Genomic DNA, 14,541 nt, shown 5'->3' with positions numbered 1-14,541 from the left:
CTAAACATAAACAAAAAAACAATCCTCACCTTCTCGCCACATAGTATGCAGTCAGCTCGGCCCCACAATTCAATTCTGGAATTACACTGCGACAAAATCGGTAAATATAAAGGTAAACAAAGAAAGTTGTTTGTTTTGTTTTTTTATTCTCTGCCAATATCTGAAAAACTAACGCCTGCAGGAGTCTAAATGAAAAAGTCAGAAACTAGCTTAGCCAGGTGCAAAATGAAGTCCTGATAACACCAAATTCAAGGACAGAAAGAAAAAAGTGAGGACGCAACTGCAATAAATAGACATGAGCAGATTGCGACACAGGTGAAATTAATTATGATTTCATTAAGCATTCATGTAGCTGCAGGACAAGTTAGATTACAGCGAGGATTGTTAACAACAACAACAACAACAAAAGACAGCAAACCAAACTATGGCTGCCAGGTTCTGTTGTTCTGTTATCACTTGTTCAAAGCTAAAGCAGCAGTGTGTAACTTTTACCTTTTTTATTATTTAAAATCATCTCTATCCACAGTATGGTAGGAATGAGTTTAATATTGGGGCGGGTACACATCTGAAACCTGACAGATCTGTAATTAGCTTGTGAAAAACAGTGACGTCAAGAAGACCGCCTTTTTCAGTAGCGAGTCATCTAACTCAGATTGAAGATACTCGTCCGAGTCGCTATTTATTTTATGTAATTTTCCTTAGTAAAAAAAAAAGAATAAATATCGTTGCTGTCTTCTCGTGTGTTGTGTGTATTACCTGCAGAAACACCTGTGTCAACGACGGAGGGAGGACCGAGATGCGCGTGAAACAAAATAAAACATTTTGGCTAGTGTAGCTAACTTTTAGACAAAGTCAGCATGAACGTGTCACCACCCGAGGATTAGGATGACTGGACCAAAAATGTTTAGTTTCTTTCTATATTATGAAAGTAAGCTAACAACAAGACCTCATAGGCAAGTTATATTCGTCCCTACAGCCTCTTTCAAGCGCGTGAGTTGTCTCCGGGCGTTCAAAGCGGGAGCGCAGTGACGTGACGCTGCGTTGCGCCTTCAAAATAAAAGCACGCTAGTTGAAGAATTCAAAATCAAATATTCTTGTTCACAGTATGAGACAAGTAATCAATCTGTCACGTACAGTATGAGACAGATTATTTGAGATAAATAAATAAAAATTGAAGCTCTTCTGCCTTTTTCCTGTCAGAAACAACCAATCAGAGCCAGGGGGAACATCTTAGCACTGTCTAGAAGTTGCAGGGCAGTGGCCCTTGAGGACTGGGGTTTGACACCCCTGCCTTAGATGAACATTTTTCTCTGTGTGGGAGTATGGCTGCTCTGCAGAAATGGCTTGTATTTGTTTTCCAGAGCTGTGTCCAATTGCTGCCCATACCAGGCATTTTAGTGATTAATAACGTTGGTGTGTGTTTGAAAATTTCTAACCAACTCAATCTGACTGTGACATACACAATCCTCTGCCAAACTAACACTGCATTTTTCCAAAGACTCCCAGGATTATGCAACACCACATCTGCAGTATACCATATAGGTCTATGTGACTGTTTCAAACAATAATTAATCTTTTAACATTTGCCAGATCTAAGTTATTCTTAGACAACTTGGACAAAACGATTCAATTAATTTTTCATCTGGCAAGAACATGCTCAGATGCCAAAAAAAAAAAAATCTTCCACAACATATGTCCGCACCAAACTGGACTCTTTCCCTACAGAGTTTCTGTGTCCTCCTGCAGAGGTTTCATTGTAAGAGGTTTCCTCTCACCAGTTGCAAATGTGAAATAAATTAGTTCAGCATTTCAGGAGTCCTTTGTCTGGTTTATTACATGCAATTCAAATTAGTTTGATGATTTGAAACTTTCACATGTGACAAGCATACAAAAACATAAGAAATCACCAAGAGGGCATAAATCACTTCTCACCAGTCTCTGCTAGTGCTAGCAAGCCACCAGCTTGCAGATCCATCAAATGATAAACATGGCATATGAACAGAAACACAGGTTTGCAGAGAGCACTTTAATGAAATAGTTATAAAATAAACTGGTAGATTTACTGTCAGCCCAAGGATTTCAAATAAGGGTGCCTTTCAATTTAATAAAATGAGCTTATACTCAGGCAGATTTAAATAAATGTCTGAACAATAACAGCTGAATCAAATGGCTGGCTCGTTAGCAGGCATCTGCAGAGCTGACTGCTGGTGAGGTAATTCAGTTATTTGATTCGGATGTGTTGGAGAATGAACACATCTAAAAGGCCATGTGGTTAGTCCATTTGATGTCCACCGTCCTTGGTCATCCATCTGTATGTAGTCCCCAAGGTCCATCTCCTCATGATAGGGACCACACAACACACAAGCAGTAAAATAACAATTAGTTTTACTACTAGAGTTAAACTTGTCTTGACTGCAAAGGCTCCCTATTCACATAAAATGTCCTCCAGGCCTTTCCATGACCCGATGTTCTTTCCCGCATTTTCTTTTACTTCCCCTTTCAGTTTACTTTGCTTGGTCATTACTGCTCTAAATGTGCCTTTTGGTGAGATATGCATAGGAGTGTACAAGCAGCACTGATTTGCAAACATGTTGGCCAAAATCCAATCTAATGCTTGTCTGTCTTGTCTTCTGATTCTACTTGTTTCATGGAGTTGATCTCCTAGGGCCATAAATCCTTCAACAGTGAAGTTCACCATTCTCTGTTGGTTGTAATAAACATAGTTAATCCATTCAACATTTTTGTTATTGTAATCCAAGGTAAGATAGACTCAAATCCTGCAACAAGTTCATGTACTTTGAATTCGTCTGGAAGTCCTCTTGGTTGACCTGTAAGATTCAAATATACTCCTTCAAATAAACTAATGTAAACTCATGAATGGATTTTGCTTGATAATCCCGTCAAGGCTGTGAATATGAACATTTTCCTTCCACACTTTATACAAACATGCTTGTTTCAGTACCCGGTGAACAACCAGCTTTCTTAGCGATAACCATCTGCCGATTACCTTTCTTGTTGAGGGCGTCAATGAGGATGAGTTCTAGACACTTGTCAAGTCAGCAGTCTTCATGATTGGAAATCTTTTACAGCGTTTTGTTAATTAGCTGATTAGACACCAGCGGTTTTAGATTTAAAAAAAACAATACTTTAATTTTTTGAAACACCAAATTTATTATTTTCATTATTCATCAGCCATCATAATCATACAACACATAAAGACTTGAAATATTTCACTCTACACTGGCTTCTCTTTCTGAGATGAATGGACTTGTATAAAGCACAAATTTATTTCTAATCTGTAGCTGCGGGCGGAGGCAGAACCTTTCCTGGCAGAATCCAGCCTAATTGGATAAAACCACAGTAAACTCAGAAGGAAATCCCTTGTATGGTTTTGTATGTGTGTTGTTCAGAGCCTTATAAAAGAGATGCCATCTCTTGGGGGGAATCCTCAATGATTGGATCAAGATTTCCTCATAATTCAGTTAAGCTGCAGTTTGAAATAAAATCTTCACTGTTCAACTATTCAGCTTGCAGAGCTGTGTCAAGTAAAGCGGAGTTTGGCCTCCTTCCCAGACGAAGTCCATATTTAAAGAGTACAATTAAAAATTGTTCAGTTGAAATTACAAAATATAAAACTCTGAAACGTAATTACAACTGGCCTGAAGTAAAACAAGATTGTGAAGCAGCAGCAATATGTACGGACAATTTAAACTGTACTCAAGTTATGATCTGCAAGGTTGTTGATGTGCTATAGATGTTAGATCACTGACGGGGACAGGATGTGTCTGTGAACCAAGACAAAAGAGGAACTAAGAGGGACCCAGTGTTAATCACTGGCTCCTTCAGGAAGCATATGGCAAAGCATAAAATGAGAAAAAGGAACTCAAACTGCTGAGTGAGGGATAGAAGGTGACCTTTGAGCAGCTGTCGGTCAAGAGCAGGGACTAAAATCCCATCTAACTCAAGCTGGTTAACGGTCAAATCCACCTCATTCTCCTGCTAAGGGCTGCCATTGGCTAGACTATGAGTGACAACAGCAGCAGAGCCCATAAAGCCTGCAGCAAAGCAGAGGAACAATGGGCTTTACTTACATCCGCACCATCTTCTCACACACACCAAGATGCCCAGAGGCCCTGAATCAAAGCTAAGAGGATCTGAGGACTGCAGAACAGCAGAGGCCTTTCGTGCGTATGACGACACTACCACAAACACTGCAGTTCTAAATCTGACCTCTAACATCGGCTAAGGTCTGGGCCCCAAAATCAAGCTGTAACTGACCCTCGCAAAATGTGCAGCGACAGCCGTTTCTCTTAAAGCTTCACTACATCAGCACCATGAAGACCATCCCTGACAAAATACATAAAGGCACAATCATCCTTATACTAGAGGTGCTATGTGTATAGTTTAGACCTGGCTTGATTGGATACATCTATAAATCCATTGTGAACCTAATGCCTGGATTTAAAATCCACAAGTTTGTTTTCTGATTATGACATTCATGTCCATAAACAACTCTTTCAGATTTTTCTAAGTCATGTACAGTGCATAATTTAGTCCAAATAGACAATTAGACTAAAGTGTTTTTTAAAAAAGTAGAAAAAAACATACATTTTATTCATAAATTCATAATGAAATAAAACATTTTACATTGAACAGACACATCAAACAAGAAATATGCCCGTTTATAAAAAGTTTTTTTTTAAATCACACATGCACAAAAATACCGAGGTAGCTTAACACTATTTTCAAGTAGGAAAACGTCTTCATAGTGAGCTCACTTATAGCCTTTGAAATAAGTCAGAAGATAAACACCTATTTATTTTAACAAGACAACACTGACTCCACAATTTGAAGTCATATTTACATTAGACAGAGTTCTGGAATAAAAAAACAAAGAAAGCACCAAACTGAGCTGAAGAGATTGTTTTTTGGTTGTTTTTTTTTAAAATGCTGACCAAACAAAATTGGGTAAAGTCATTGCTCACTTTCAGGCCTCCTGGAGTAGTACACCTGCATATCAGCATTCGTCCAAACTACAGGCATCTGCTCTGTTAAACTGCAACCGAATGAAGGCATGTTCATGGGGTTCACTACCGGCTGAAGGTAGCTCTGGCTTGGATACACATACTGCCGGTAAAAAGCATCGAGGGGAAGCTGGCTCTGTGTTAGAACAGAACCCGGATGCACACTTGGGAGATAAGCTGGTTGGATGTAAGGGTTGACGCCTCCTGGAGACGCCACAGTCTTGGTGTGGCTCGGTGTTGGCGGTTGTTGCCGTCTGCTCACATCAGTGCGAATTTGGCCTTTAAACGTCTGCTTAATGTGGCTGGACCTGGACGTTATGATGGTATTAATGGGCAGCTGATTGATCCCAGTCTCATTGGGCTTTGGGTTTCCAATTTTGCTGATGTCCTTAGGAACACTGATGTGTAACCTGTGCGGCTCTCTGAGGTCAGCAGTGGGAACTATAGCATTTCCTTGAGGAACAACAAGTGAATGGCTCATCTTCATGACCTCTCTACTTTCAGCAGTATTTAAAGCTGGCTGATTGCAAGTCTTGATCACAGAGACTAACTTTGAAGTAAATTGCCAGAAATCTTGATGCATAGAGTTTATATCTCTCAGTGAAGGAACACTGCTGATCGGTTGATTGAGATTTACAGAGCTTGAAGGAATCAGATCAGTTACTGAGTTGGAGTTCATTTCAAGAGGACCAGAGTTTTGTCTGAGCTGAGAGACACCCGGATTGAATCCTGGCTGTAGAGGATCACCACTACATGTGTTTAGATTGGGATTTGGGGGACCTGAAGGAACAACAAGGTTATGTTTCGAGTAAGGAGCATTCAGCTCTTGAGGACGAGGGCTTCCTTCAATCTGAGAGACAGACGATGTGTAGTGTGGCTGGAGAGAACTACTGCAGGGCCCTAGACCGAAAGCTACAACAGTGGAGCTTGAAGGAAAAACAGGATTAACTTTTGAGTTTGGAGGAGTCGCTTCTAGAGGCCTTAGGTTTTGTGCACCAACATTTGGGTCTGGAAGGACCGCATGGTCAGTCTTTGAAGAGGAAGAGATTACATCCATCCTCGAGGTTCTTCCACTTCCAACAGCATCAAAACTTTCAGCCAGGGTTGGCTCTTTAGGCTGTGCTTTATCTGGATTCTGATCAGCTTTGAAAACATGATACAAGACAAAAAAAATATGAAAACACAGAATAATAAAAGAAAGGTAATAATTTACTAAAATTAAAATACATAGTTAACTTTTCTGCAACTACTTTAGTTGGAAAGGTTTCCAAATCTACTATTGTGGCAATCAGTGCAGACTAATCATTCTACTAAATTATTAACACTTTCTCCACGTACGGTAAAAACTGTCAATTATATATGCATCCTATCATGATTATTGTTGATATGAAATTAAACATTGAAACATATCAGTTTTTACTAAAGAGAAAGAACATATTTAGCCTTTTGTAGTTTAGTTATTCTTACTCATTTCCCTTCTTTGGTCTTTTTGGAGTATTTGAGCCGACATGCTATTTGCAGGAAGAGACTCCTGTATGCTCTGCGGCTCTGCAGTCTGCTGTCCTGTAATACAGAAATAAAATGTTCAATTAAGAGAGTTTATTGCGTAATTGTCAAGGTTAATTCATGCAGCTTTATAAGCGCTATGTGGTGCGTGTTAAAGTCAAGTTATTTGTAGTATCTTGCAAAATAATTTCTATCCCAAGAACGTATTGATATTGTGTCACATTACAACCTCAAAATTCAATGCATTTTATGTGGCAGACCAACACAATGTAGGTGTACAGCGTTAATTGTGAAATAAAGAGAGAATATGCAGTTTTCAAAACTATTTCACAACTAAAAGGCCAAGAAGAAAGTCTGAGATGAAAACTAAACGCATTTCAGTTTTGGTCTCACTTTTAATGCCACTACCAGCACTCAGCCCTCTGTTACATATGAAAAGACAGTCTAGGCTGCAGACTGGTGCTGTCCTTCAGACTACTGGATGCTGCTGCTTCAGTTCACAGCAAACAGAAGCAGCAGAGAGGTTAGTAAGAGGGTTAGTCATGGACAGAGGAGCTTCCCACAACAAGTATCCAAAATACAACCAGGAGAAGCAGAAACTGTGCATATGACATAAGCATGTGAAGAAAGGTGCTTTGTAACTGAAGAATACACTGGAAGATGGGAGGAGGCAAGAAATTTAGTATATTAAATGCAAATGTTAAGTAGAGTGGTGCGACATAATTTGACAAAGCAGGCTGTAGTGCTCATCTTTCACTATACTTATTAACCGTTCTTGTGACGCTCGCTCGTCTGATGACCAGCAGAGGCAGATGGATGAAAAACTCTCAAATCTTCATCTCTGATGCTTTTAAAAATTTCTAATGCTACAAAGAGCAAAGTGAATGCACAGAAAATAGATTAGTACAAAACAAGATTGTGGAATGTTTTCTTAAAACTGTGGTTTTTGCTCATTTACTTTCATGTCAATGTGTGATTCAAGCGTGAGCTTTGTGTCGATGACAAAAGTATTCATACGAACTAAAATAATACATTTTCAATAAAATCATGGCAGGTGTGGTGTGTTTGTATTCATTTCCCTTTATTATGACATCCTCAAATAAAACCCAGCGCAAACAGTTGTCTAAGCTCAGTATAAGTAATGTTGTCCTCTGACGGCCTCTGAGGTTTTATGAGAGAAAATTGGTGATCAAAAATCATGGAGACCAAAATACACAACAGGGAGAAAGCTGGGAAGAGGTTTAAACCATGGTTGAAATATATCCAATTTCAAATTTGTGGCAATAATTCACAACTGAGCTTTCACCAAACAACTTCATCCAGTCTGACTTGAGCTTTGAGCTGTAGGCGAAACCTTCCATCTCCAAATGTGCAAATTTGGTGGAGACAGAAGCAGGTTTTGCTGCATCTGAAGGTGATTTCAGATATTCTCCCAGAAAACCGGCTAAGCCTGGTGGCAGTCCAGGCCTACTGAGTTTTGGGGTTAAAAATGACAAATATTTGGAGGTGCACAAGTAGGCATCATAATTTGGAAATAATAGTGCGTAAGGCCAATAGACAGGTGCAGGGAGGGCCCTTACCGCCAGGTCAATGTGTAAACTATAAATCTGGTTTATTCTGTCTTTACTGTCGGTTATTGGTGTATAAAAATATCCCAATTTAAAATTAACAAACAACGCTTAGCCTGGTGGGTCCCTGGTGGCCCGCCAGGCTTATTAAACCTGGGATTTGAAGTCCAAGTACTGACTTTGTGGGTTGAATACAAATGCACACCACACTTTTCAGATTTATGTTTGAATTATCTTGAGACATCTAATTTTTTTTTCCATTTCACAACTAATTTCGTCAAAGTTTTGTGGTTGTGACAATGTGAAAAAGTTCAAAGGGTAAAAACATGGTTCATGTTACACATTTCTCCAGACAAACTATGCGTTTTAGGTACAATTTACACAGAACAATAATTTCATCTACATTTGCTAATTAAGTTGATGGTTACCTTTACTGAAAGGCGTTGCTAGGAGAACTTTATGCAACTCAGGTGTCAGCCATATGTACTTGAAGAAAAAACACAAAGTCGGTACTTTTTCGTTATTTTTCGCAAAGTGTCAAAGTGAAGAACATTTGAACGAAACTAGATAACAGAAATGCTCCGTTGACTCAACATACCTTTGGTTTAACATTAAGAGCCATCTCCCGCTTCGACAGTGCTTGGATAACATTCATTAAAACCTGATTTTTAAAGTGCAGAGGTAAGTCATCCTGCAGCCAAAACATGTCCAGGAACCTTTGGTCCTCCCTCCGCTGAAAAACATAGACATTATAAAAACGTACAGTACAGACCAAAAGTTTGGACACACCTTTCTAATTCAAATGGGTTTTCTTTATTTTTATGACTACTTATAAGGCAAGAAATCCCACTTATTAACCTGACAGGGCACACCTATGAAGTGAAAACCATTTCAGGTGACGACCTCTTGAAGCTCATCAAGAAAATGCAGAGTGTGTGCAAAGCAGTAATCACAGCAAAAGGTTGCTACTTTGAAGAAACTAGAATATAAGGGGTATTTTCAGTTGTTTTACACTTTTTTGTTTAGTGCATATTTCCACATGTGTTATTCATAGTTTTGATGCCTTCAGTGTGAATCTACAATGTCAATAGTCATGAAAATAAAGGAAACTCATTGAATTAAAAGGTGTGTCCAAACTTTTGGTCTGTACTGTACAAATTGTTTTTGAACAATTGCTGCATGTCATTCCCAATACACACCAAGTATTTGAGCTGGTGGTCGAGGCTGACCATATGTCGACAGATATATCGGGATGAGAGCATCTCTTCACAGATTTCGCACAGGAAGGTTTTCTGATATGAACTGTGACACTCCCACACATACGCCCGGCCTGGTAAAAGCAAACAATTTTAACATGTTACATGCTTCTACGAAGAGACGGGATGCTGAGGATATGCTGATAGAGGGACACTCACCAGCAACCTTATTAGGATCTTGATTACTTTCCGTCAGGAAAATGTGAAAATCACTCGATTGTAGAAAATCTTTTCCTGTAAAAACCACATATTTCTAAAAATCTGTGCACAAATACCAAAGAACAGTCGCAGTTTTGATGCTCTGCACTAACCAGTCAAACTAGTGGAGTTTGCCTGTGAAGAACTGTGCTCTTCAGATCGTAAGTGAAGTACAGGAGCTGGTTTGGCTTTGTTGCCTGACTGGTTCTGCTGTCCTGCCACGACAAGTGTGACTTCACGATGAGACCGACTGTCATCTTGCACCTTCAGCTGATTCAGCTGGGCAGTTTCTAAATTAAACATAAAAAACTATTTCAGTTAAACTGGAATTGTAAACTTTGTCAACTTTCTAAAGGAAAATGTTGTTGAAAAGGTCATACCTGCTACATCTCCAGCTTTATCGTCAGTCATTGATTGTCGGTGCTCCTGAATCAGATTTTGTGCTTCTAGATCTTTACCACTTGACCGCTGGTGTCTCTGTAACTCAGCTGGACAACGCCTTTCTGCATTTGTCAGGATCGTCTCTGGATCGGAGAAAAGAGGGACAAAATATTAAAAATATATATTAAAAAATATTAGATGCTGCACAACAACATCTCAACTTCCAAGCTTGGCAAAGACAACAAACGTCATACTTTAGAGTTAGTACAACTAAAACTTGTTAAGGTATAAAATATAAACCAATTGCAATTGGATACTGCATTTAAAGCAGATTAGTTTAGTTAAGACAATTTTCTGATACAAAAAGAGCAATTGAGGCTTAAAAACAGGAACGGTTGTAACGCGTGGCTTTTCAACTGTAGTATTTCAAATGAATGTGTGGCTGCTCTTCCTCAACATAAAAACTGAAAGAGGTGAGTACTCTTATTTTTCTTAAAAATGATTTCATCCAGGAAAAGTGGACAGGTGTTTAAGACTGTATAAGACTTACAGTAAATCAGACTTCATACATTTATATTCTAGACAGAATGTAAAACCTAAAAAAAATGTATCCTGTATACCTGCTGTATCTTCAGCTTGAGCACATTGATCCAAGACTTGTTGTGGATCCTGGGTTTGCATGGTCTCAGCTACATCCTGGATCTCTTCATCCACTTGCAAATCTTCCTCATCTGAGCTCTTTTCGCTAAATGATTGACCTGGAGACAAAGCATCTTCATCGACGCACTCCATTTCTGTATACGAAGAAATAAAAAGGGTTAAAACTACACTGACTCCTTAGAATGATCTGTATAATTGTTCTCATTTGATATCTCACCCAACACTTGGTCCAGGCTGGCCCAGAGTTGATGGCCGTCTGCAGAATCTGACATTTCATCGTGAAATGCTGGGATCCCTGAGAGTCAACATTTAGAGGAAGAGGTTCACTAAATGTTGACCATTGTGCTGAATGTCACTCGCACACATTAACAAACATCTAAAACGTGAACGAATGGTGTACATTCAGTATTTTTGTGGCTCTCCACGACCGTCTCCTTTGGGTTTTCTTCCTTATCAGCTGCATTTGTGTTGCCTAACAATTAGAGGTAAATGAGAGGAAGCTACGCCAAGCTAACATTAAAACTTACAATCACCTGAGCTTGAAACGTCACAGGGACTGGAAATGCCCTTGGAAGCATGCTCCGTGTTATCGACTGAGGGAGACGATGAGGCCTTTAGGTCTCTTTGTTTCACCAGTGTTTTCACTGTTTCTATAGCTGAGAATCAAAAGGCACAAAAGCAGAAGTAGGAGCACAAAATTTACCAAAAAAAAAAAAGGCAGTTTCTATGCTTTTTTCTGGTGCCATACAGCAACTTTTTTTTCTGCCAAATATTCTCCTCAATCACAAATTCTGTCTCAAAAATTAGTTCAAATTAACAGTTTATAGTATGATTTTAGGAGATGCAGAATAAAATGTTATTATATATTTACCCAAGTGGTCTGGGAGTTGACCCAGCGTTTGGTACACGTCCTTTTTCACCTCCAATCTCTAGGAAAAGCAAATATCCACACAAACAACATGAGGCATATGTAAAACCTTGAATCGTACATTTTTTGTGCACACGGTACACACAAGAATAAAGGAATTCCTTCAGAACAAAAAAAAGAGGAAAACATAAAGTGCAAATAGAACATTGATAAAAAATAAATAAATAAATTGGCCTCTGACTTTTTAAGAAGCTCAACTAGAGATTGCAGCTCCAAGGAGGAATTTTGTGGAAATAGGCGATTCAAGGATTCCTCAAACGTGTTTTTTTTTAATGAGAGAATAACATTATAACTCAATGTAAATCTCATTCTCTTTCTCTGGTGCATTATTTTCCAAAAGTCACAAAAAGATGATTTATTTCAACACACCTGAACAATCTGAGTGTGAGGCAACTCTTTGTCAACATTTGCCAACTTATGAATGATGCGGTTTAACTCGTTTTCCATCTTCTCGTTCCCAGGCCATTCAGGATATTTCAGTTTCTAGTGAAAGAAAAAAAAAATTTATGTATCGACTCTCCTCCTTTTATGCTGCAGCTGTACTCGGATCACAATTTTACATTCACATACCACATATTTGTACTGGTGGGCAGAGTCCATCAGGTGGCTGGATGCAATCAGTCTGACTGAACACAACAGACAATAGACCTGCTGCTTTTGTTCACAGGACACCACAACCAGGTAGTTCTTTCCTGTCCAATGGCAACAAGGTGCACACGTTTAAAAAGACTCCAATGCATACAGGGGTAACATTTTCTGCAAATTAAAGGATGCTTACCAACTTTAGGAAAGTTTCCACCAGGCATCGTCTTGCTCAAAGCAACATGAGGCAGGTCTTTCCGTACCTTCTTGATTTCTTCTGGTTTCTGGTGAAGAGAGGCCAGCGGTTTCCTCTTCTGAACAGCTGTTTCAGAGTCTGGGTTTCCCCCCGTCAATGTGTTTACAGATGATTTGGTATTTACGTTTATGACTTGTGGTTTAGCCATTTCAGAAGTGGCAGATGATGTTTCCTTAGTCTTAGGTGCTGCTGGATCTTTGGATTTGAGAGGATGTTCGGATTTAAGCGTCGCTGCAGATCCTGTGTCAGACGAGGATGCGGCCCTGCATGTTTCTTTAGATGGTGTTTTACTTTTTGGTGCCATGGACGCTGTTTGGGACTCTGGAGTGGATGTTTTTGAAGTGGTGGTTTTTGTCTGTGTGTAAGGGCCTGCGGTAGATTTCAACGTGTTCGATGGAGTGGTGGAAGGAACGGTTTGCGGTTTTTCAGATTTAGTAGATCCTTCAAACGTTAATGATTTCGTTTTGGTTGGAGAAACGTCTGCTTTATATTTTGTGTTTGTGCTTTGAGGACTTGAACCAGCACTGTTTCTCCCGTCGGCGGGCTCTTTGTTACTTTTTGGTACAGGTGAAGTGTGGGAGTTCTCAGAGAGGGATGATTTCCGTTGATCTGTGTTGCTTGTGGGTTTTTTATCGGATGTGCCTGGCACTGCGCTTCGCTCATTGGAAGAACACACAGCCTTTAAAAAGAAAAAAAAAGAAGAAGAATTAGCAGCATGCTCAGTTTTCCTTTGTTAAAGTACAAATGAATAATGTTTCACAACACTATGTTGTGGCAGATCCGCAACTAAACTTCATCAAGGTAACAGAGAGGCATTTCGGCAACAAACTAAAATATAATGCATGTATAAACATATATAACCTTCTTGTGATCCTCTTCCTTATCAGCTGCATTTGTGTTCATCACTTTTGTGCCACTTTCTTGTGACATTTTGGTGGATTCTTCAAAACACGACTTGTTGGAGGTGAGCCGCTGTCTTTTTGGGCTCATTTTGCATCCATTTCCACTGGTCTCATCTGAAGTCATTGGCCTTTTTCTCTCGTTGTTTTGTTGTTGGGTTGCTTCCGGTTTGATACTCGAGCTGCCTTCTGGTTTAGTCAGAGCACTGTTATTCTCTTCAGTATTTCTGTGGCTCTCCACAACCGTCTCCTTTGGGTTTTCAGTCAGAGCCTCTTCTGTGCTCAACTTCACTGACAGGACTGTCTCTCCTTCATTTTTTAAATCCTTCAGACACACTTTTTGAGGTCCTTCTTTTTCTGCAGCAACTTTGGTTTCTCTCGACAGTGCCTCCTGGCCACCAGTTTGTTCTTCTTGATTCAGGCCTTTTTCTTTCGTGTCAGTGACGGTGCCTGTTTTCTGGTCATCTGTCTGCAGCTGTTTGTTAGTGTGTTTTGGAGGGATCCTGGAAACTGACACATTCAGAGCATATAAAAAGGCACATTTAATTTAAACTATGAATACAACAATATTCATTCATCATGCGAGCAAAATTAACGTAAATAAATTTGCAGTTCAAGTATAAGAAGACAATGGGTAAAGATTCGAAGAACGCCATTCCAACATAGAAAATGAAAACAAATGATGTATCAAAGTGATTCTTGTATAAAATAGATTATAGAATTATCATTGTTAGAATTATTATGTTTTGTTATCACTCTTACATTAGTAGTTTTATATTACTAGTCTGTTTTTCATTTAAAGGTTTGAGTGTTCTCATCCTAGAGAGAAAGAACTTGATAAACTATGTAAAGACAAAACTAGCTTTTCCCTCAACCTCGAGCATGTTTTTGCAGGTGGTGTCTTATCTTCTTGGGATACTCCTTAGTTGTTGTAAAACTGTCTGTGTGCAGAATTTAGTTTCTGTGTTCCCCCTCCCTGCTGTAAGGATAGCCCTCCCGGCTGCAAATAAAGGACAAGCTTTTACAGACGGGTGGCAGAACGCACTGGAAACGGCTTGTAGAGGCTGATTTTCTGTGCTTTCTCCCCTTCCAAGAGTTTGGTTGAAAAACTACGTGACGTTGTCTGTGGTTCTTTTTATATAGGTTGAGGAAATACCTATCAATCATTTCTAAATTTATTTTTTTAAATACTCTTTTTTTGTACCCTGAGTGTCTGACAAGACTTTCTCAGTAAGTGGTTCCAGTGCTTAACTAGGTCTGGTGCTGGAGAAAGTTTGATTGCT

General features: G+C 39.3%; 1 protein-coding gene across 3 annotated transcripts in view; it reads right to left on the bottom strand.

Annotated features, from left to right (window-relative positions):
• Nucleotides 1–3,146: 3,146 nt before the first annotated feature.
• The window catches only part of LOC111610575, a 44,865-nt gene continuing 33,470 nt past the window's right edge, over nucleotides 3,147–14,541 (bottom strand). Inside the window, exons 29-45 of one of the 3 annotated variants that reach the window (XM_023345208.1) lie at nucleotides 13,221–13,768; nucleotides 12,300–13,038; nucleotides 12,092–12,213; nucleotides 11,891–12,004; nucleotides 11,465–11,522; nucleotides 11,121–11,249; nucleotides 10,811–10,888; nucleotides 10,554–10,727; nucleotides 9,933–10,076; nucleotides 9,666–9,842; nucleotides 9,514–9,588; nucleotides 9,298–9,428; nucleotides 8,697–8,831; nucleotides 8,527–8,584; nucleotides 7,301–7,396; nucleotides 6,492–6,587; nucleotides 3,147–6,167 (exon numbers count right to left, since the gene is read on the bottom strand). In XM_023345208.1, the coding sequence (XP_023200976.1) occupies nucleotides 4,975–6,167; nucleotides 6,492–6,587; nucleotides 7,301–7,396; nucleotides 8,527–8,584; nucleotides 8,697–8,831; nucleotides 9,298–9,428; nucleotides 9,514–9,588; nucleotides 9,666–9,842; nucleotides 9,933–10,076; nucleotides 10,554–10,727; nucleotides 10,811–10,888; nucleotides 11,121–11,249; nucleotides 11,465–11,522; nucleotides 11,891–12,004; nucleotides 12,092–12,213; nucleotides 12,300–13,038; nucleotides 13,221–13,768 (4,067 nt within the window). In that variant the 3' untranslated portion in view covers nucleotides 3,147–4,974. The remainder of the gene's footprint in view (nucleotides 6,168–6,491; nucleotides 6,588–7,300; nucleotides 7,397–8,526; nucleotides 8,585–8,696; nucleotides 8,832–9,297; nucleotides 9,429–9,513; nucleotides 9,589–9,665; nucleotides 9,843–9,932; nucleotides 10,077–10,553; nucleotides 10,728–10,810; nucleotides 10,889–11,120; nucleotides 11,250–11,464; nucleotides 11,523–11,890; nucleotides 12,005–12,091; nucleotides 12,214–12,299; nucleotides 13,039–13,220; nucleotides 13,769–14,541) is intronic. The other 2 variants (XM_023345209.1, XM_023345210.1) reach the window with 2 other exon arrangements.

This window comes from Xiphophorus maculatus, chromosome 13 (genome assembly GCF_002775205.1).
Source record: "Xiphophorus maculatus strain JP 163 A chromosome 13, X_maculatus-5.0-male, whole genome shotgun sequence".
Taxonomy (NCBI): Eukaryota; Metazoa; Chordata; class Actinopteri; order Cyprinodontiformes; family Poeciliidae; genus Xiphophorus; species Xiphophorus maculatus.
Note: the sequence above shows the minus strand (reverse complement) of the source record. Positions and strands in the feature narration are given on the sequence as shown.